This window comes from Ranitomeya imitator, chromosome 6, assembly GCF_032444005.1.
Source record: "Ranitomeya imitator isolate aRanImi1 chromosome 6, aRanImi1.pri, whole genome shotgun sequence".
NCBI classification, from domain to species: domain Eukaryota; kingdom Metazoa; phylum Chordata; class Amphibia; order Anura; family Dendrobatidae; genus Ranitomeya; species Ranitomeya imitator.
This window is the reverse complement of record NC_091287.1, coordinates 547,525,999-547,550,355: the sequence shown is the minus strand read 5'-3', so window position 1 is coordinate 547,550,355 and position 24,357 is coordinate 547,525,999. Positions and strand designations below refer to the sequence as shown.

General features: G+C 34.1%; 1 protein-coding gene across 1 annotated transcript in view; it reads left to right on the top strand.

The window, feature by feature from the left end:
• COL22A1 (collagen type XXII alpha 1 chain) overlaps positions 1 to 24,357 on the top strand; it is a 573,554-nt gene that overhangs the window by 513,928 nt on the left and 35,269 nt on the right. Inside the window, exons 53-54 of the mRNA XM_069732369.1 lie at positions 19,471 to 19,524; positions 23,599 to 23,643. Of these exons, the coding sequence (XP_069588470.1) occupies positions 19,471 to 19,524; positions 23,599 to 23,643 (99 nt within the window). The remainder of the gene's footprint in view (positions 1 to 19,470; positions 19,525 to 23,598; positions 23,644 to 24,357) is intronic.

Here is a 24,357-nt window from a genome sequence, read left to right as displayed (position 1 = left end):
GCTCCTTGTTCACGTGCCCACAGTGGATTAGTCACCTCAACGTGCGGACACCACTACGCCACGAACGTAAAGCTGAGGAAGAAACAGCGCTGTGAACACGCCCAACCGACCTGACCAGCCTGATTGACAGGCGAAAACGGCGACTTTGGTAATGTATTGCACAGCGTAGGTGGGGAATCAGGTGACACAACATACACTATAGTAACGCACAGCGCAGGCCCTATTTAACAGTATTTATATCTCAATCTCAAAAAACGAGGTGACAGGTTCCCTTTAATAACAAATGCTTGGACTGATTTTCTGGAAACACTCAGCAGTTCATCTTTTCATCAAATAGTTTTAGACAAATGACTAAAACTACAAAATGTATGATTAAGAATTAAATAAATAAATTATTATTATACACAGCACCATGTTCAAACACCCGGCCAGACGAATGCAGACAATCTAGCAACTGCATCAGTGTGAGCAATTTTAAGCTTTGAGGTCAGAAGTCAGTGTAGCTGATCATGTACGTGTACACTAAGTACAGCAAACCAGGAATGTTATATTGTGTACAATACTTTAATAGTGCTCCTATATACAAGAATCTAACTACTATAATACTGCTCCTATCTACAATAATATAACTACTATAATACTGCTCCATATACAACAATATAACTACTATAATACTGCCCCTATGTACAAGAATGTAACTACTATAATACTGCTCCTATGTACAATAATATAACTACTATAATACTGCCCCTATGTACAAGAATATAACTACTATAATACTGCCCCCTATGTACAAGAATATAACTACTATAATACTGCCCCTATGTACAAGAATATAACTACTATAATACTGCCTCTATGTACAAGAATAAAACTACTATAATACTGCTCCTATGTACAATAATATAACTACTATAATACTGCCCCTATGTACAAGAATATAGCTACTATAATACTGCCTCTATGTACAAGAATAAAACTACTATAATACTGCCCCTATGTACAAGAATATAACTACTATAATACTGCTCCTATGTACAAGAATATAACTACTATAATACTGCCCCTATGTACAAGAATATAACTACTATAATATTGCCCCTATGTACAAGAATATAACTACTATAATACTGCTCCTATATACAAGAATCTAACTACTATAATACTGCTCCTATCTACAATAATATAACTACTATAATACTGCCCCTATGTACAATAATATAACTACTATAATACTGCCCCTATGTACAAGAATATAACTACTATAATACTGCCCCTATGTACAAGAATATAACTACTATAATACTGCCCCTTTGTGCAAGAATATAACTACTATAATACTGCTCCTACGTATTCTAATAAAACTGTTATAATACTGTTACTTTGTACAAGAATATAACTAGTATAATACTGCTCCTATGTACAAGAATGTAACTACTATAATACTGCCCCTATATACAAGAATATAACTACTATAATACTGCTCTTATGTACAAGAATATAACTACTATAATACTGCCACCTATGTACAAGAATATAACTACTATAATACTGCTCCTTATGTACAAGAATATAACTACTATAATACTGCTCCTATGTACAAGAATATAACTACTATAATACTGCTCCTATGTACAAGAATATAACTACTATAATACTGCTCCTATGTACAAGAATATAACTACTATAATACTGCCCCCTATGTACAAGAATATAACTACTATAATACTGCTCCTATGTACAAGAATATAACTGTTATAATACTGCTCCTATGTACAAGAATATAACTATTATAATACTGCTCCTATGTACAAGAATATAACTACTATAATACTGCTCCTATGTACAAGAATATAACTACTATAATACTGCCCCTATGTACAAGAATATAACTACTATAATACTGCCCCTATATACAAGAATATAACTACTATAATACTGCTCCTATGTTCAAAAATATAACTACTATAATACTGCCCCTATATACAAGAATATAACTACTATAATACTGCTCTTATGTACAAGAATATAACTACTATAATACTGCTCCTATGTACAAGAATATAACTACTATAATACTGCTCCTATGTTCAAGAATATAACTACTATAAATCTGCCCCTATATACAAGAATAAAACTACTATAATACTGCTCCTATGTACAAGAATATAACGGCTATAATACTGCCCCTATGTACAAGAATATAACTACTATAATACTGCTCCTATGTACAAGAATATAACTACTGTAATACTGCCCCTATGTACATGAATATAGCTACTATAATACTGCTCCTATGTACAAGAATATAACTACTATAATACAGCCCCTATGTACAAGAATATAACTACTATAATACTGCCCCTATGTACAAGAATATAACTACTATAATACTGCCCCTATGTACAAGAATATGACTACTATAATACTGCCCCTATGTACAAGAATATAACTACTATAATACTGCTCCTATGTACAAGAATATAACTACTATAATTCTGCTCCTATGTATAAGAATATAACTACTATAATACTGCTCCTATGTACAAGAATATAACTACTATAATACTGCTCCTATGTACAAGAATATAACTACTATAATACTGCTCCTATGTACAAGAATATAACTACTATAATACTGCTCCTATGTACAAGAATATAACTACTATAATACTGCTCCTATGTACAAGAATATAACTACTATAATATGGCCCCTATGTACAAGAATATAACTACTATAATACTGCTCCTATGTACAATAATATACCTACTATAATACTGCTCCTATGTACAAGAATATAACTACTATAATACTGCTCCTATGTACAAGAATATAACTACTATAATACTGCTCCTATGTACAAGAATATAACTACTATAATACTGCTCCTATGTACAAGAATATAACTACTATAATACGGCCCCTATGTACAAGAATATAACTACTATAATACTGCTCCTATGTACAAGAATATAACTACTATAATACTGCTCCTATGTACATGAATATAACTACTATAATACTGCTCCTATGTTCAAGAATATAACTACTATAATACTGCTCCTATGACCAAGAATATAACTACTATAATACTTCTCCTATGTACAAGAATATAACTACTATAATACTGCTCCTATGTACAAGAATATAACTACTATAATACTGCTCCTATGTACAAGAATATAACTACTATAATACTGCTCCTATGTACAAGAATATAACTACTATAATACTGCTCCTATGTACAAGACTATAACTACTATAATACTGCCCCTATGTACATGAATATAACTACTATAATACTGCTCCTATGTACAAGAATATAACTACTATAATACTGCTCCTATGTACAAGAATATAACTACTATAATACTGCTCCTATGTACAAGAATATAACTACTATAATACTGCTCCTATGTACAAGAATATAACTACTATAATACTGCTCTTATGTACAAGAATATAACTACTATAATACTGCTCCTATGTACAAGAATATAACTACTATAATACTGCCCCTATATACAAGAATATAACTACTATAATACTGCTCCTATGTACAAGAATATAACTACTATAATACTGCCCCTATACACAAGAATATAACTACTATAATACTGCCTCAATGTACAAGAATATAACTACTATAATACTGCTCCTATGTACAAGAATATAACTACTATAATACTGCTCCTATGTACAAGAATATAACTACTATAATACTGCTCCTATGTACAAGAATATAACTACTATAATACTGCTCTTATGTACAAGAATATAACTACTATAATACTGCTCCTATGTACAAGAATATAACTACTATAATACTGCTCTTATGTACAAGAATATAACTACTATAATACTGCTCCTATGTACAAGAATATAACTACTATAATACTGCCCCTATATACAAGAATATAACTACTATAATACTGCCCCTATATACAAGAATATAACTACTATAATACTGCCTCAATGTACAAGAATATAACTACTATAATACTGCTCCTATGTACAAGAATATAACGGCTATAATACTGCTCCTATGTACAAGAATATAAGTATTATAATACTGCTCCTATGTACAAGAATACAACTACTATAATGCTGCTCTTATGTACAAGAATATAACTACTATAATACTGCTCCTATGTGCAAGAATATAACGGCTATAATACTGCTCCTATGTACAAGATTATAACTACTATAATACTACCCCTATATACAAGAATATAACTACTATGATACCGCTCCTATGTACAAGAATATAACTACTATAATACTGCTCCTATGTACAAGAATATAACTACTATAATACTGCTCCTATACAAGAATATAACTACTGTAATACTGCTCCTATGTACAAGAATATAACAATTATAATACTGCTTCTATGTACAAGAATATAACTACTATAATAATGCCCCTATATACAAGAATATAACTACTATAATACTGCTCTTATGTACAAGAATATAACTACTATAATACTGCCACCTATGTACAAGAATATAACTACTATAATACTGCCCCTATGTACAAGCATATAACTACTATAATACTGCTCCCTATATACAAGAATATTACTATAATACTGCCCCTATGTACAAGAATATAACTACTATAATACTGCTCCTACGTACTCTAATAAAACTGTTATAATACTGCTACTTTGTACAAGAATATAACTAGTATAATACTGCTCCTATGTACAAGAATGTAACTACTATAATACTGCCCCTATATACAAGAATATAACTACTATAATACTGCTCTTATGTACAAGAATATAACTACTATAATACTGCCACCTATGTACAAGAATATAACTACTATAATACTGCTCCCTATGTACAAGAATATAACTACTATAATACTGCTCCTATGTACAATAATATAACTACTATAATACTGCTCCTATGTACAAGAATATAACTACTATAATACTGCTCCTTTGTACAAGAATATAACTACTATAATACTGCCCCCTATGTACAAGAATATAACTACTATAATACTGCTCCTATGTACAAGAATATAACTGTTATAATACTTCTCCTATGTACAAGAATATAACTATTATAATACTGCTCCTATGTACAAGAATATAACTACTATAATACTGCTCCTATGTACAAGAATATAACTACTATAATACTGCCCCTATGTACAAGAATATAACTACTATAATACTGCCCCTATATACAAGAATATAACTACTATAATACTGCTCCTATGTTCAAAAATATAACTACTATAATACTGCCCCTATATACAAGAATATAACTACTATAATACTGCTCTTATATACAAGAATATAACTACTATAATACTGCTCCTATGTACAAGAATATAACTACTATAATACTGCTCCTATGTTCAAGAATATAACTACTATAATTCTTCCCCTATATACAAGAATAAAACTACTATAATACTGCTCCTATGTACAAGAATATAACGGCTATAATACTGCCCCTATGTACAAGAATATAACTACTATAATACTGCTCCTATGTACAAGAATATAACTACTGTAATACTGCCCCTATGTACATGAATATAGCTACTATAATACTGCTCCTATGTACAAGAATATAACTACTATAATACGGCCCCTATGTACAAGAATATAACTACTATAATACTGCCCCTATGTATAAGAATATAACTACTATAATACTGCCCCTATGTACAAGAATATGACTACTATAATACTGCCCCTATGTACAAGAATATAACTACTATAATACTGCTCCTATGTACAAGAATATAACTACTATAATACTGCTCCTATGTATAAGAATATAACTACTATAATACTGCTCCTATGTACAAGAATATAACTACTATAATACTGCTCCTATGTACAAGAATATAACTACTATAATACTGCTCCTATGTACAAGAATATAACTACTATAATACTGCTCCTATGTACAAGAATATAACTACTATAATATGGCCCCTATGTACAAGAATATAACTACTATAATACTGCTCCTATGTACAATAATATAACTACTATAATACTGCTCCTATGTACAAGAATATAACTACTATAATACTGCTCCTATGTACAAGAATATAACTACTATAATACTGCTCCTATGTACAAGAATATAACTACTATAATACTGCTCCTATGTACAAGAATATAACTACTATAATACGGCCCCTATGTACAAGAATATAACTACTATAATACTGCTCCTATGTACAAGAATATAACTACTATAATACTGCTCCTATGTTCAAGAATATAACTACTATAATACTGCTCCTATGACCAAGAATATAACTACTATAATACTTCTCCTATGTTCAAGAATATAACTACTATAATACTGCTCCTATGTACAAGAATATAACTACTATAATACTGCTCCTATGTACAAGAATAAAACTACTATAATACTGCTCCTATGTACAAGAATATAACTACTATAATACTGCTCCTATGTACAAGAATATAACTACTATAATACTGCTCCTATGTACAAGAATATAACTACTATAATTCTGCTCCTATGTACAAGAATATAACTACTATAATACTGCTCCTATGTACAAGAATATAACTACTATAATACGGCTCCTATGTACAAGAATATAACTACTATAATACTGCTCCTATGTACAAGACTATAACTGCTATAATACTGCCCCTATGTACATGAATATAACTACTATAATACTGCTCCTATGTACAAGAATATAACTACTATAATACTGCTCCTATGTACAAGAATATAACTACTATAATACTGCTCCTATGTACAAGAATATAACTACTATAATACTGCTCCTATGTACAAGAATATAACTACTATAATACGGCCCCTATGTACAAGAATATAACTACTATAATACTGCTCCTATGTACAAGAATATAACTACTATAATACTGCTCCTATGTACAAGAATATAACTACTATAATACTGCTCCTATGTACAAGAATAAAACTACTATAATACTGCTCCTATGTACAAGAATATAACTACTATAATACTGCTCCTATGTACAAGAATATAACTACTATAATACTGCTCCTATGCACAAGAATATAACTACTATAATTCTGCTCCTATGTACAAGAATATAACTACTATAATACTGCTCCTATGTACAAGAATATAACTACTATAATACTGCTCCTATGTACAAGAATATAACTACTATAATACGGCCCCTATGTACAAGAATATAACTACTATATTACGTCCCCTATGTACAAGAATATAACTACTATAGTTCTGCTCCTATGTACAAGAATATAACTACTATAATACTGCTCCTATGTACAAGGATATAACTACTATAATACTGCTCCTATGTACAAGAATATAACTACTATAATACTGCTCCTATGTACAAGAATATAACTGCTATAATACGGCCCCTATGTACAAGAATATAACTGCTATAATACTGCTCATATGTACAAGAATATAACTACTATAATACTGCTCCTATGTACAAGAATATAACTACTATAATACTGCTCCTATGTACAAGAATATAACTACTATATTACGGCCCCTATGTACATGAATATAACTACTATAATACGGCCCCTATGTACAAGAATATAACTGCTATAATACTGCTCCTATGTACAAGAATATAACTACTATAATATGGCCCCTATGTACAAGAATATAACTACTATAATACTGCTCCTATGTACAAGAATATAACTACTATAATACTGCTCCTATGTACAAGAATATAACTACTATAATACTGCTCCTATGTACAAGAATATAACTACTATAATACTGCTCCTATGTACAAGAATATAACTACTATAATATGGCCCCTATGTACAAGAATATAACTACTATAATACTGCTCCTATGTACAAGAATATAACTACTATAATACTGCTCCTATGTACAAGAATATAACTACTATAATACTGCTCCTATGTACAAGAATATAACTACTATAATACTGCTCCTATGTACAAGAATATAACTACTATAATACTGCTCCTATGTACAAGAATATAACTACTATAATACTGCTCCTATGTACAAGAATATAACTACTATAATTCTGCTCCTATGTACAAGAATATAACTACTATAATACTGCTCCTATGTACAAGAATATAACTACTATAATACTGCTCCTATGTACAAGAATATAACTACTATAATACGGCCCCTATGTACAAGAATATAACATCTATAATACGTCCCCTATGTACAAGAATATAACTACTATAATTCTGCTCCTATGTACAAGAATATAACTACTATAATACTGCTCCTATGTACAAGGATATAACTACTATAATACTGCTCCTATGTACAAGAATATAACTACTATAATACTGCTCCTATGTACAAGAATATAACTGCTATAATACGGCCCCTATGTACAAGAATATAACTGCTATAATACTGCTCATATGTACAAGAATATAACTACTATAATACTGCTCCTATGTACAAGAATATAACTACTATAATACTGCTCCTATGTACAAGAATATAACTACTATATTACGGCCCCTATGTACATGAATATAACTACTATAATACGGCCCCTATGTACAAGAATATAACTGCTATAATACTGCTCCTATGTACAAGAATATAACTACTATAATATGGCCCCTATGTACAAAAATATAACTACTATAATACGGCCCCTATGTACAAGAATATAACTGCTATAATACTGCTCCTATGTACAAGAATATAACTACTATAATACTGCTCCTATGTACAAGAATATAACTACTATAATACTGCTCCTATGTACAAGAATATAACTACTATAATACTGCTCCTATGTACAAGAATATAACTACTATAATATGGCCCCTATGTACAAGAATATAACTACTATAATACTGCTCCTATGTACAAGAATATAACTACTATAATTCTGCTCCTATGTACAAGAATATAACGGCTATAATACTGCTCCTATGTACAAGAATATAACTACTATAATACTGCCCCTATATACAAGAATATAACTACTATAATACTGCTCCTATGTACAAGAATATAACTACTATAATACTGCCCCTATACACAAGAATATAACTACTATAATACTGCCTCAATGTACAAGAATATAACTACTATAATACTGCTCCTATGTACAAGAATATAACTACTATAATACTGCTCCTATGTACAAGAATATAACTACTATAATACTGCTCTTATGTACAAGAATATAACTACTATAATACTGCTCCTATGTACAAGAATATAACTACTATAATACTGCCCCTATATACAAGAATATAACTACTATAATACTGCCCCTATATACAAGAATATAACTACTATAATACTGCCTCAATGTACAAGAATATAACTACTATAATACTGCTCCTATGTACAAGAATATAACGGCTATAATACTGCTCCTATGTACAAGAATATAAGTATTATAATACTGCTCCTATGTACAAGAATACAACTACTATAATGCTGCTCTTATGTACAAGAATATAACTACTATAATACTGCTCCTATGTGCAAGAATATAACGGCTATAATACTGCTCCTATGTACAAGATTATAGCTACTATAATACTACCCCTATATACAAGAATATAACTACTATGATACTGCTCCTATGTACAAGAATATAACTACTATAATACTGCTCCTATGTACAAGAATATAACTACTATAATACTGCTCCTATACAAGAATATAACTACTGTAATACTGCTCCTATGTACAAGAATATAACAATTATAATACTGCTTCTATGTACAAGAATATAACTACTATAATAATGCCCCTATATACAAGAATATAACTACTATAATACTGCTCTTATGTACAAGAATATAACTACTATAATACTGCCACCTATGTACAAGAATATAACTACTATAATACTGCCCCTATGTACAAGCATATAACTACTATAATACTGCTCCCTATATACAAGAATATTACTATAATACTGCCCCTATGTACAAGAATATAACTACTATAATACTGCTCCTACGTACTCTAATAAAACTGTTATAATACTGCTACTTTGTACAAGAATATAACTAGTATAATACTGCTCCTATGTACAAGAATGTAACTACTATAATACTGCCCCTATATACAAGAATATAACTACTATAATACTGCTCTTATGTACAAGAATATAACTACTATAATACTGCCACCTATGTACAAGAATATAACTACTATAATACTGCTCCCTATGTACAAGAATATAACTACTATAATACTGCTCCTATGTACAATAATATAACTACTATAATACTGCTCCTATGTACAAGAATATAACTACTATAATACTGCTCCTTTGTACAAGAATATAACTACTATAATACTGCCCCCTATGTACAAGAATATAACTACTATAATACTGCTCCTATGTACAAGAATATAACTGTTATAATACTTCTCCTATGTACAAGAATATAACTATTATAATACTGCTCCTATGTACAAGAATATAACTACTATAATACTGCTCCTATGTACAAGAATATAACTACTATAATACTGCCCCTATGTACAAGAATATAACTACTATAATACTGCCCCTATATACAAGAATATAACTACTATAATACTGCTCCTATGTTCAAAAATATAACTACTATAATACTGCCCCTATATACAAGAATATAACTACTATAATACTGCTCTTATATACAAGAATATAACTACTATAATACTGCTCCTATGTACAAGAATATAACTACTATAATACTGCTCCTATGTTCAAGAATATAACTACTATAATTCTTCCCCTATATACAAGAATAAAACTACTATAATACTGCTCCTATGTACAAGAATATAACGGCTATAATACTGCCCCTATGTACAAGAATATAACTACTATAATACTGCTCCTATGTACAAGAATATAACTACTGTAATACTGCCCCTATGTACATGAATATAGCTACTATAATACTGCTCCTATGTACAAGAATATAACTACTATAATACGGCCCCTATGTACAAGAATATAACTACTATAATACTGCCCCTATGTATAAGAATATAACTACTATAATACTGCCCCTATGTACAAGAATATGACTACTATAATACTGCCCCTATGTACAAGAATATAACTACTATAATACTGCTCCTATGTACAAGAATATAACTACTATAATACTGCTCCTATGTATAAGAATATAACTACTATAATACTGCTCCTATGTACAAGAATATAACTACTATAATACTGCTCCTATGTACAAGAATATAACTACTATAATACTGCTCCTATGTACAAGAATATAACTACTATAATACTGCTCCTATGTACAAGAATATAACTACTATAATATGGCCCCTATGTACAAGAATATAACTACTATAATACTGCTCCTATGTACAATAATATAACTACTATAATACTGCTCCTATGTACAAGAATATAACTACTATAATACTGCTCCTATGTACAAGAATATAACTACTATAATACTGCTCCTATGTACAAGAATATAACTACTATAATACTGCTCCTATGTACAAGAATATAACTACTATAATACGGCCCCTATGTACAAGAATATAACTACTATAATACTGCTCCTATGTACAAGAATATAACTACTATAATACTGCTCCTATGTTCAAGAATATAACTACTATAATACTGCTCCTATGACCAAGAATATAACTACTATAATACTTCTCCTATGTACAAGAATATAACTACTATAATACTGCTCCTATGTATAAGAATATAACTACTATAATACTGCTCCTATGTACAAGAATAAAACTACTATAATACTGCTCCTATGTACAAGAATATAACTACTATAATACTGCTCCTATGTACAAGAATATAACTACTATAATACTGCTCCTATGTACAAGAATATAACTACTATAATTCTGCTCCTATGTACAAGAATATAACTACTATAATACTGCTCCTATGTACAAGAATATAACTACTATAATACTGCTCCTATGTACAAGAATATAACTGCTATAATACGGCCCCTATGTACAAGAATATAACTGCTATAATACTGCTCATATGTACAAGAATATAACTACTATAATACTGCTCCTATGTACAAGAATATAACTACTATAATACTGCTCCTATGTACAAGAATATAACTACTATATTACGGCCCCTATGTACATGAATATAACTACTATAATACGGCCCCTATGTACAAGAATATAACTGCTATAATACTGCTCCTATGTACAAGAATATAACTACTATAATATGGCCCCTATGTACAAGAATATAACTACTATAATACTGCTCCTATGTACAAGAATATAACTACTATAATACTGCTCCTATGTACAAGAATATAACTACTATAATACTGCTCCTATGTACAAGAATATAACTACTATAATACTGCTCCTATGTACAAGAATATAACTACTATAATATGGCCCCTATGTACAAGAATATAACTACTATAATACTGCTCCTATGTACAAGAATATAACTACTATAATACTGCTCCTATGTACAAGAATATAACTACTATAATACTGCTCCTATGTACAAGAACATAACTACTATAATACTGCTCCTATGTACAAGAATATAACTACTATAATACTGCTCCTATGTACAAGAATATAACTACTATAATACTGCTCCTATGTACAAGAATATAACTACTATAATTCTGCTCCTATGTACAAGAATATAACTACTATAATACTGCTCCTATGTACAAGAATATAACTACTATAATACTGCTCCTATGTACAAGAATATAACTACTATAATACGGCCCCTATGTACAAGAATATAACAACTATAATACGTCCCCTATGTACAAGAATATAACTACTATAATTCTGCTCCTATGTACAAGAATATAACTACTATAATACTGCTCCTATGTACAAGGATATAACTACTATAATACTGCTCCTATGTACAAGAATATAACTACTATAATACTGCTCCTATGTACAAGAATATAACTGCTATAATACGGCCCCTATGTACAAGAATATAACTGCTATAATACTGCTCATATGTACAAGAATATAACTACTATAATACTGCTCCTATGTACAAGAATATAACTACTATAATACTGCTCCTATGTACAAGAATATAACTACTATATTACGGCCCCTATGTACATGAATATAACTACTATAATACGGCCCCTATGTACAAGAATATAACTGCTATAATACTGCTCCTATGTACAAGAATATAACTACTATAATATGGCCCCTATGTACAAGAATATAACTACTATAATACGGCCCCTATGTACAAGAATATAACTGCTATAATACTGCTCCTATGTACAAGAATATAACTACTATAATACTGCTCCTATGTACAAGAATATAACTACTATAATACTGCTCCTATGTACAAGAATATAACTACTATAATACTGCTCCTATGTACAAGAATATAACTACTATAATATGGCCCCTATGTACAAGAATATAACTACTATAATACTGCTCCTATGTACAATTATATAACTGCTATAATACTGCTCCTATGTACAAGAATATAACTACTATAATACGGCCCCTATGTACAAGAATATAACTACTATAATACGGCCCCTATGTACAAGAATATAACTACTATAATACTGCTCCTATGTACAGGAATATAACTACTATAATACTGCTCCTATATACAAGAATATAACTACTATAATACTGTCCATATATACAAGAATATAACTACTATAATACTGCTCCTATGTACAAGAATATAACTACTATAATACTGGTCCTATGTACAAGAATATAACTACTATAATACTGGTCCTATGTACAAGAATATAACTACTATAATACTGGTCCTATGTACAAGAATATAACTACTATAATACTGGTCCTATGTACAAGAATATAACTACTATAGTTCTGCTCCTATGTACAAGAATATAACTACTATAATACTGCTCCTATGTACAAGGATATAACTACTATAATACTGCTCCTATGTACAAGAATATAACTACTATAATACTGCTCCTATGTACAAGAATATAACTGCTATAATACGGCCCCTATGTACAAGAATATAACTGCTATAATACTGCTCATATGTACAAGAATATAACTACTATAATACTGCTCCTATGTACAAGAATATAACTACTATAATACTGCTCCTATGTACAAGAATATAACTACTATATTACGGCCCCTATGTACAATAATATAACTACTATAATACGGCCCCTATGTACAAGAATATAACTGCTATAATACTGCTCCTATGTACAAGAATATAACTACTATAATATGGCCCCTATGTACAAGAATATAACTACTATAATACGGCCCCTATGTACAAGAATATAACTGCTATAATACTGCTCCTATGTACAAGAATATAACTACTATAATACTGCTCCTATGTACAAGAATATAACTACTATAATACTGCTCCTATGTACAAGAATATAACTACTATAATACTGCTCCTATGTACAAGAATATAACTACTATAATACGGCCCCTATGTACAAGAATATAACTGCTATAATACTGCTCCTATGTATAAGAATATAACTACTATAATACGGCCCCTATGTACAAGAATATAACTACTATAATACGGCCCCTATGTACAAGAATATAACTGCTATAATACTGCTCCTATGTACAAGAATATAACTGCTATAATATGGCCCCTATGTACAAGAATATAACTGCTATAATACTGCTTCTATGTACAAGAATATAACTACTATAATTTGGCCCCTATGTACAAGAATATAGCTACTATAATACGGCCCCTATGTACAATTATATAACTGCTATAATACTGCTCCTATGTACAAGAATATAACTACTATAATACGGCCCCTATGTACAAGAATATAACTACTATAATACTACTCCTATGTACAGGAATATAACTACTATAATACTGCCCCTATGTACAAGAATATAACTACTATAATACTGTCCATATATACAAGAATATAACTACTATAATACTGCTCCTATGTACAAGAATATAACTACTATAATACTGTCCATATATACAAGAATATAACTACTATAATAATGCTCCTATGTACAAGAATATAACTGCTATAATACTGCTTCTAAACAACAAAAATATAAGTAATGATGTTCTGAATTCATCTTTTGGTGTGACTGATAAGACGATAATCCTTACATACGTGTTATTGAGGTCTGACGTGTAATAATGCAGAGTATGGTATGAGCACATACACTGGTGCACTGGGCTGCGGTGTATCTACAGTGCTGGGTTGTATTTATTTTGGTGCAGGGCTGTTTCTCCTGACTGTTTCATCCTCCTGCTTTCCCCATGTTGTCTGGCATATTAATGCAGGCAGCGCACGCTGAGGTTACCAGAGAGTCAACACAACAAGCAGCGAGTACGAACACGGCAGTGCAGTCATTGATCACCGGCCCTCCAGTCGTTGGTTCTTGGTGCCGCTGACATTTCCTTTGCTGGAGATAGAAAACCTTGATGATTAATTCTCATATTATTTATTTTATATGTTTTGGGCGCTGTTTAGCATAACTCGCTGTCTAGTGGCGGCTGCTCAGAAAATACAATGACCGGTCATTGTGTCCAGGGTTAAAATCTGTGTTTTTCGCTGTCCCTAGGACACCAGGGACAATAACATTTCCCTTTCCTTACACCATCAAAGACATTACCATTACCTTCATCACTTTACTAGACTTCCAGGTACATTATTATTTATGACTGCACTACACCAACAGGGACATAGCCTTTACCGTCATCTCTCCTCAGACCCCCAGGGTCGTTAACATTCACCTTCTATCTCTACCAGGGTCATCATCATTACTTCACTCTTCTAGGACATTACCTTCTTCGTCAGACAGATTTCCATTGAATTACCATTGTCCTGGACCGTTATGGAGTTCATCGTTCTCTTCTTATCTGCCCCAGATCACTGCCGATATTACCATTAAGCTCTTCACTTTCTTAGCCCACCAGGGACATTACAATTACCTTATTTACCTCCCTAGTCCACCAGGAACATCTTCATTACCCCATAGACCACCAGGGACTTCACCATTACCTCCTCCACTTCTCTAGAACACTTTACATTACCTTTAACCTCTTTACTTACCTAAACCACCACCAGAGTCATTACAATTACCTTCTATAATGCACAAGACCACCAGGGACATTCCTATTAGCTTCCTCACTGCCTCAAACCACCATGGACATTGTGTTTACTTTTTTCACTTCTTTTGAGCACCAACAACATTATCATTATCTTTTTTACTTTCAAAGACCAACAGGACATTATTATTTCCTTATAGGGACATTTTGTTTTACGTCTTCACTTCCCTAGACCACCAGGGTCATTACTATTACCTTAGTTAATGCACAAGACCACAAGGGACATTACCATTACCTTTTTCATTGCACTAAACCACCAAAGACATTTTCATTACTTTTTTTATACTTCTCTGGAGCAACGGGGACATCACCATTACCTTTTTTACTTCCCTTGGCCACCCAAAACATCATTATTACCTATTTTATTATTATTTTATTATTATTATTATTATTATTATTATTATTATTATTTATATAGCACCATTAATTCCATGGCGCTGTACATGAGAAGGGGTTACATACAGAGATATAGACATCGTTTATAGTAAACAAATGTACAATGACAGACTGGTACAGAGGGGAGAGGACCCACTCCTTGCGGGCTTACATTCTACGCGATAATGGGGAAGAGACTGAAGGTCGGCGGTGCAGCAGCTCGGGTGGTGGTGAGGCAGCAGCTCTGCTGGTGGTGAGGCGGCAGCTTCGGTCGTTGGTGAGGTGGCAGCTCTGCTGGTGGTGAGGCGGCAGCTCTGGTGGTTGGTGAGGCGGCATCTCTGGTAGTGGTGAGGCGACAGCTCTGCTGGCGGTGAGGCGGCAGCTCTGCTGGTGGTGAGACGGCAGCTCAGGTCGTTGGTGAGGGGGCAGCTCTGGTGGTGGTGAGGTGGCAGCTCTGGTGGTGGTGAGGCGGCAGCTCTGGTGGTGGTGAGGTGGCAGCTCTGGTGGTGGTGAGGCGGCAGCTCTGGCAGTTGGTGAGGCGGCAGCTCTACTGGTGGTGAGGCGGCAGCTCGGGTCGTTGGTGAGGTGGCAGCTCTGGTGGTGGTGAGGCGGCAGCTCTGGTGGTTGGTGAGGTGGCAGCTCTGGTGGTGGTGAGGTGGCAGCTCTGGTGGTGGTGAGGTGGCAGCTCTGGTGGTGGTGAGGCGGCAGCTCTGGTGGTGGTGAGGCGGCAGCTCAGGTCGTTGGTGAGGTGGCAGCTCTGGTGGTGGTGAGGCGGCAGCTCTGGTGGTTGGTGAGGTGGCAGATGTGGTGGTGAGGTGGCAGCTCTGGTGGTGGTGAGGCGGCAGCTCTGCTGGTGGTGAGGCGGCAGCTCTGGTGGTTGGTGAGGCGGCAGCTCTGGTGGTGGTGAGGCGGCAGCTCTGCTGGTGGTGAGGCGGCAGCTCTGGTGGTTGTGAGGCGGCAGCTCTGGTGGTAGTGAGGCGGCAGAATGGTTATTGCAGGCTGTAGGCTTTCCTGAAGAGATGGGTTTTCAGGTTCCATCTGAAGGATCCGAGGGTGGTGGATAGTCGGATGTGTTAAGGCATGGAATTCCAGAGGATGGGGGATATTTGGGAGAAATCTTGGAGGCGGTTGTGAGGAACGAATAAGTGTGGAGGAGAGAAGGAGGTCTTGGGAGGATTGAAGATTACATGAGGGACCTCTTAGGCCACAAAGGATTTTACCATTACTTTCTTAACTTCCCTAGACCACAAGGGTCATTAATGCACAACACCACAATACATATTACCATTACCTTCTTTACTGCCCTAAACCACCATTGACACGCTCATTACTTTTTCACTTCTCTAGAGCACCAGGGAGATCACCATTATCTTTTTTTTCTTCCGTGTACCACCAGGAACATTATTATTACCTTATAAACCACCAGCTACTTTACCATTAATTTCTTCACTTTTTGTAGACCACTTGGGACCTTACCATTAAACATTTCACTTCCCTAGGCCACCAGGGTCATGACATTTACTTTTTTTCATGCATAAGACCAACAGAAACTTTAACATTACCTTCTTCACTGCCCTAAACCACCAATGACATTTTCATTATTTTTTTTCACTTCTTTGAAGCATTGGGGACATTTCCATTACCTTCTTTACTTCCCTAGACCACCAGGAGCATTGTCATCACCTCATAGACCATCAGAGTCATTAGCATTATTTTATTTACTTATTTAGATCACCAGGGACATTACCACTACTTACCTATTTACTAGACCACCAACATTACCTTTACCTCATAGACCACCAGGAACATTACAATCATCTTCTTCACTTTTCTTACCCTTCAGGAACATAAATATTACCTACTGTGTAATGAGGCATATTTCACTTTGCTTCTTTACTTCCATGGGACATCAGGGACAATGCAATTACATTTTATATTTCCCTAGCCCACCAGGAACATAGCCATTATCTTCTTTACTGTCTTAGACCACCTCTATGGACACAAGCTTTAGCCCCTCTACTGTCCAAGAGTAGCAAAGTCTTTTGTGGGCATGCAGAACGGGATCTAATCTTCAATCTCACAAGTCGATGGGTGCATCTTTCAAGACCCTTTTTACAAAGGTCTTTATTATAGTTAAAATGATTATTTGGTCCAAATATAGTTTTCGTATTGTCGGTAGCAGATCACATTCCAGAGTGGAGATGTGCTGCTGAGAGATGTGCTGCCGACTTTTGGCTAAAATCCGAAAATGTCGCAAAACCAAAAGCAAAAAAAAAAAAAAAATCATTAAAAGTTTGTGCAAACGCATTTCAGACGGACATCTTTAGTCCTAGCAATTCTCAGTGACTGAAGAAATCCATCTGAAACCCGTTTGCACAGATTCTTAATTGATTTTTTTTTTTGGTGTTGCTATTGCGCTTTTGTTCTGATAAAATCATGGCTTTTTATGGAAGATCATGATGCTGGAATCTATTATTGCCTAACTCAAATAGATGATTGCAACAGCGTTTTATCATTATATTCTGTCATTTTGCAACTTTTGTTTTTTGTTGATCATTAGGGAAAGTAAATCCGGCTTTCAGGAGCATCTGTTTTAAAATCCAATATAATTTTAGTTAAACAAAATGTCTAAAAAAAAAAAAAAAAAAATTGCAACTACATCACAATTATAAAATCAGACGAGTTTCAGACAAAACTGTCTTTAGTTGCAATGGCTAAAGAAGGCTACGTCTGAAATGCGTCTGCTTTTATAATTGTGATGTCATTGCTAAATCTTTTTAGAAATCTTTTTCTAATAGAATTATTTTGGCTTTTTAAATGGATGTTCCTTTCCTAATCTTTAACACCTGTTGCAGCACCAATTGTTCTGTGCGTGCTCCAGTGGGTGAACTAACTCTCCTCGTCATTTTGTATTTGCCATTTGATAATTATGTTTTATTTTCCATAGGGGAAACCAGGAGAGCTGGGACCTCCAGGCAGAGAGGGGGCTCGAGGACTGCCTGTAAGTACATGAAGATGGGCCATATTGTGTACTGAAAAGGGGGGAGGGGGGAAATTAGGTGAAGTGCAATGGTGGAAAAAAATAGTTTTGCTATTTTTTTTTTACGGTGTCTGCATTGTGATAGAAATGACACAGTAGCTTCATTTTACAATTTAGTATGATTATGGCAATATTACATTTATATAGTAAAAAAAAACTATATAAATTTAATATTGCCATAATCATACTAAATTATAAATAAATAATTTTAAAAGCAGTAAAATAAAAAAATTTTTTATTTTACTGCTTTTAAAATTATTTTACTTTTTTTACCCTAAACTTTATTTATTGAAGTGAGTTAGACAACAACCATAAAAAAAAAAAGAAAGGTAAAACGAAGTACAAAAGTAATCATAATAACTGCAAAAATAGTGAGATCCTACATCATCTCGTATAAAATGACATCATAACAGAGTAGTACTATAATATTATACCAGGAGAATTACCTTTTTTATTTTTTTTATTATTTTTATTTATTTATTTTTTATTTAAAGTTGGTTTGTTTTGTCATTGAACTTAAAGGGAGTTACAACTTTTTTTTTATTTTATCCACGGACGGAGCTATGTGACATTTAATTTTCTAGCAGATCAAGCTTTCTTATTTAATATTTTTGACGCCATAAAACTTTTTCTTTTGCATTTTTTTGGGAGGAGTTGAAGTGACCCCCAAAAACCAATTCTGGTGTTGTTTATTTCTGTGCTGTTTTATCATATGGGTTGAATAAATAATATATTGTGATAAAAATGACTTTAGAAAAAAAATAAAATAAAATATTTGTCCCTTTTCGATGATTGTTAAAAAAATAAATAAAATATTTTCAACTTATTTTGCTGCAGAATAAGTTGAAAATAAGTTAAAAAATAATAAAAATAATAATAATAATAAATAAAATAAAAATTAATAAAAAAATAAATAAATAAATACAAATAAATAAATAAAAATAAATAAAAAATAAATAAAAAATAAATAAAAAAATAATAAATAATTATTTTTTGTAAACATCGTAAATATATCCTCCTATATCTATGTGTTACATAGTAGACCCTCAAGTCGGGGCAGCAGGGGCTTAGTTCTACACATGCCAGTGGATGTACAGGTAGTCCGCAATCTGGAAAATCCGTAAAACAAATGTTCTCTTGTCTCACGACGTTGAAAAATACAAGGAAAGCTGACATAATGGTGGAGGTCGCCCCATGAAGCTCAGTGAGGAAATTACAAGATATGGAACATGGAATAAATGTCTCTCACATCAGGCCCGGTGACATATTAAGACGTTTCCTCTACTTAATAGACCATCTTAATTAGGAAAATTGTAAAAATCACTTAAAGGGACACTTAAAGAGATACTCAGCCCTCCATGTCCTCATTGTTTTTACATTCTGCTATTCCATTTTATATAGATTTTGAGTTATACGGTCTTTGTTTTTCTCTGAACTTCTTTTTCTGGGATCTATGTGAAGTCTTATATAGTCCTGTGACTTCCCATAATGCAGTGTGCTCTCATAACAGGAAGCAGAAATGAAACAGGAAGTAGCATTGAAACAGGAAGCAGAAAGTTCTGGCTCTCGGAAAACGGCAAAAACAATGTTAATTGTTAAAAAAGAATAAACCGCTAAACATAAAATGATGACATAGATTGCGTACCATCATGCTAAATAAAGTTAAATTACTTGGTATTGAGAAAACGTTTTGCTGTTTAAATCATGTTAAATGCTTTTTGCTAAAAGAATTTTGGTATTTTTTACTTTGTTTTATCGGTATTTAAAAAAAAAAATAGAAATCTTTGTATTTTCACACTGGATATTGGGAATATTCTAGACTCTTGTACTTTCAGGGAATTCACACGCACATTAGCAGCAACAGACTGACTCTGTCTCTATCTTTTGGATAGAGGCATCTAATGAGCGTGCGCAAAGGTAATTTTGAAGGGTGGAGGAGAAGGTGAGCTGTGATATTGGCTTTTGTGAGTGATGGATCCTGCGTTATCAGCTGTATTTAGAGGTGTTATTTAATCCTGTCTTTAATGAAAACACAGCTGAAAACTCTTCTTCAACAAACAGGAAGTATGAGTCTAAAATAATCCCGGCGGTCAGTGTGAGAACTGCAAGATTTTTATTTTTTAATACCAATCCAGAAATTGAAAAAAAATCCAATTATTTAAAAAAAAAAACCTGATTCAAATATTTGGTCATTTTTTGATCATACATCCCATTTAAAGGGGCTTTCTATTGGGAAAAATACATATACTGCATATAATTATATAAATATAATATATCATTCCAGTTCCCTGTTTGCATGCGACTGGGACCTGGTAAGAGAGAAGCAATGGGAAAAATAAGGCAAAAAAAACTTTATTAGGAAGTTATATATTCTGCTATTTTTGTAGCTATTTTTTTTTCACATGGAAAATACCTTTCATATGTCAAATCCACAAAAACGCAATAGAAAAAGTTATGGTAGGTTAAATTTTTTTTCCAAACCCATTATCTACATCTTAAAAAAAAACAAACACTTTATATGTAACCCGTAGTTGATGTACCCCAAAATGGTGCAGTACGACTCATCCATTCAACTAATAATTAATTATTGTCCGGTTACATGGATTTATGATTGCTAAATGTTATGGACAGAAACTTCTCATGAAAACTGAGACCCTTCAAAGGGAATTTATCATCAGCTGTTTGCTATGTAATCTGAGAGCAGCATGATGTAGGAACAGAGACCCTGATTCCAGCGATGTGACACTTCCAGAGCTAGGCTTAGCCATTTCAGTACAATCAGTGTTTTATCAGCACGAGATTATCACTACAGGACTAGGTGTCTCGTGCCTCTTCGTCCAACCACATCCTCATCACTGATTGGCAGCTTTCTATCGCTGTACAGTGTACACATCGAGTTGCCAATTAGTGGTGTAGGCGGGGTTATACACACAAAGTAGCCAATCTGTGGTGTGGGCGGGGTTAAACAGGGCTGAGCATTCAGAGCACTGCCAGATCTGCAGGAGAGAAAACCGATTGTATCAGAACTACTGCACTCAGGAAACGAAGTGACACATCACTGGAATTAGGGTCTCAGCCCCTACGTTATGCTACTGTCAGATTACATAGCACAAACCTGCTGACGGATTTATTTTAAGGCAAAAAAACAACTTAACATTGGTGACAGAAGCCACATCATCCATTCCCAGTTGTATGTGGTGTACACAGTCAGTCATCATCCAGAATCTCCTCCCGGAGTCCTCAGCGGACGGTTTCATCTCCATGAAAGTCTCATTTCTAAGACGTCATATTTAGAAACGAGCGAGAAAACGCACAATGAGATTTGTCAGCGGCTTAGAAAACCTCGACAGTTTGATAAATACTCCGTCACTTTATTACCTCCTTCCTCCCGTAAGGGATCGATGATGAATAGTAACGTGTGCGGCCACAAAAAGCAAAAGTATGGCAGAAGAAGATGAAAACCTCCGCCGCGCTCATGCAGATGTCGTCCTCGTTAGCGCGTTCAGCACTAATTAACGCCGCGAGGAAATGATCAATGAATCCATCAGCTACCAACAAGAGAGGATTCTGATCAAAGGGACAATTTGTGACTCCAACCTTCATTAAAAATCTCCTCCCGTGTTGCTCGTGCAGCTCTTATGAAGAGCTATGTGTCTCCATGGTAACAGACTACAAACAAACACCTGTGTAGTCTGACCCTGCAGTCAAGTGTTACCCCCCTTCCATCTGACTCTTACTTCCCCTCTTTATACATCGGGTACGTTACCAAGTGGATGGGACAAATAAACAGTAAGACGAGACGACCATCAGACTACGCAGGATCGTTTGTAGTCTGTAACCATGGAGACGTATTGATTTGTATCGGAACTGTAAATATAGTGGTCAATTTACAAGTTTTTTTTCTAAGATGGAATTCCAAATTTTAATTGCTTTCAAATGTGTGCAAACGCTTCAACATTTCTGAGAAGAATGGAAATGCTCAGTTTTGATTTTTTGGGGTAATTTATTCTTCTTCTTCTTATTTTTTTTTTTCAGGGCTTCAAGGGGCACAGAGGAGACGCGGGATTACCCGGCAGCAGAGTAAGTTGCGAAATCTAAATAATTTTGGAGGTTTTTTTCCACCAGAGAAAATAATGACACAACATCACTTTCTGATGACGGGGGTCCGCTCGATGACATACCCACCAGTCCTCAGCATGAACCATTGATCTTCCATGTAGTGGTAAACAAAGCGCCAAATTCATTATTGGATTTGCGTCTTTTTTTTAGCGTACACCGTATTTTTTGGACTATAAGACGCACTGGACCATAAGACGCACCCCAAATTAGGGGTGAAAATTGCAGAAAAAAAGATTTTTTATAAGATGGGGGTTCGTCTTATTGTCCGAATGTACAGTATCTTTCCTGAGGGATAGCGGTGGCAGAGCAGGGTCACAGGAGGCATGGTCTCGGCAGAGGTGGGGTGATGCGGTGTGGTGTGCACCTGAGCAGGGTCCCTTCCTGCTTAGGTCGGCGATGCCATGGCCTGGTGTCCATGGGAGGGTAGCAGCAGTGATTACCGGCAGAGGTGCTGGGCTGAGGAGGTGCTGGGCTGAGGAGGTGCTGGGCTGAGGAGGTGCTGTGAGAGGGGTCCCAGGCTGAGGAGGTGCTGGGCTGAGGAGGTGCTGTGAGAGGGGTCCCGGGCTGAGGAGGTGCTGTGAGAGGGGTCCCTTTCCCCGGTGAGGTGATGCAGCAGCCCGGTAAGCAGCAGAGCCGGGTGAATCCTGTTGTTATCGGTGGGGGTGGCCATCTTCC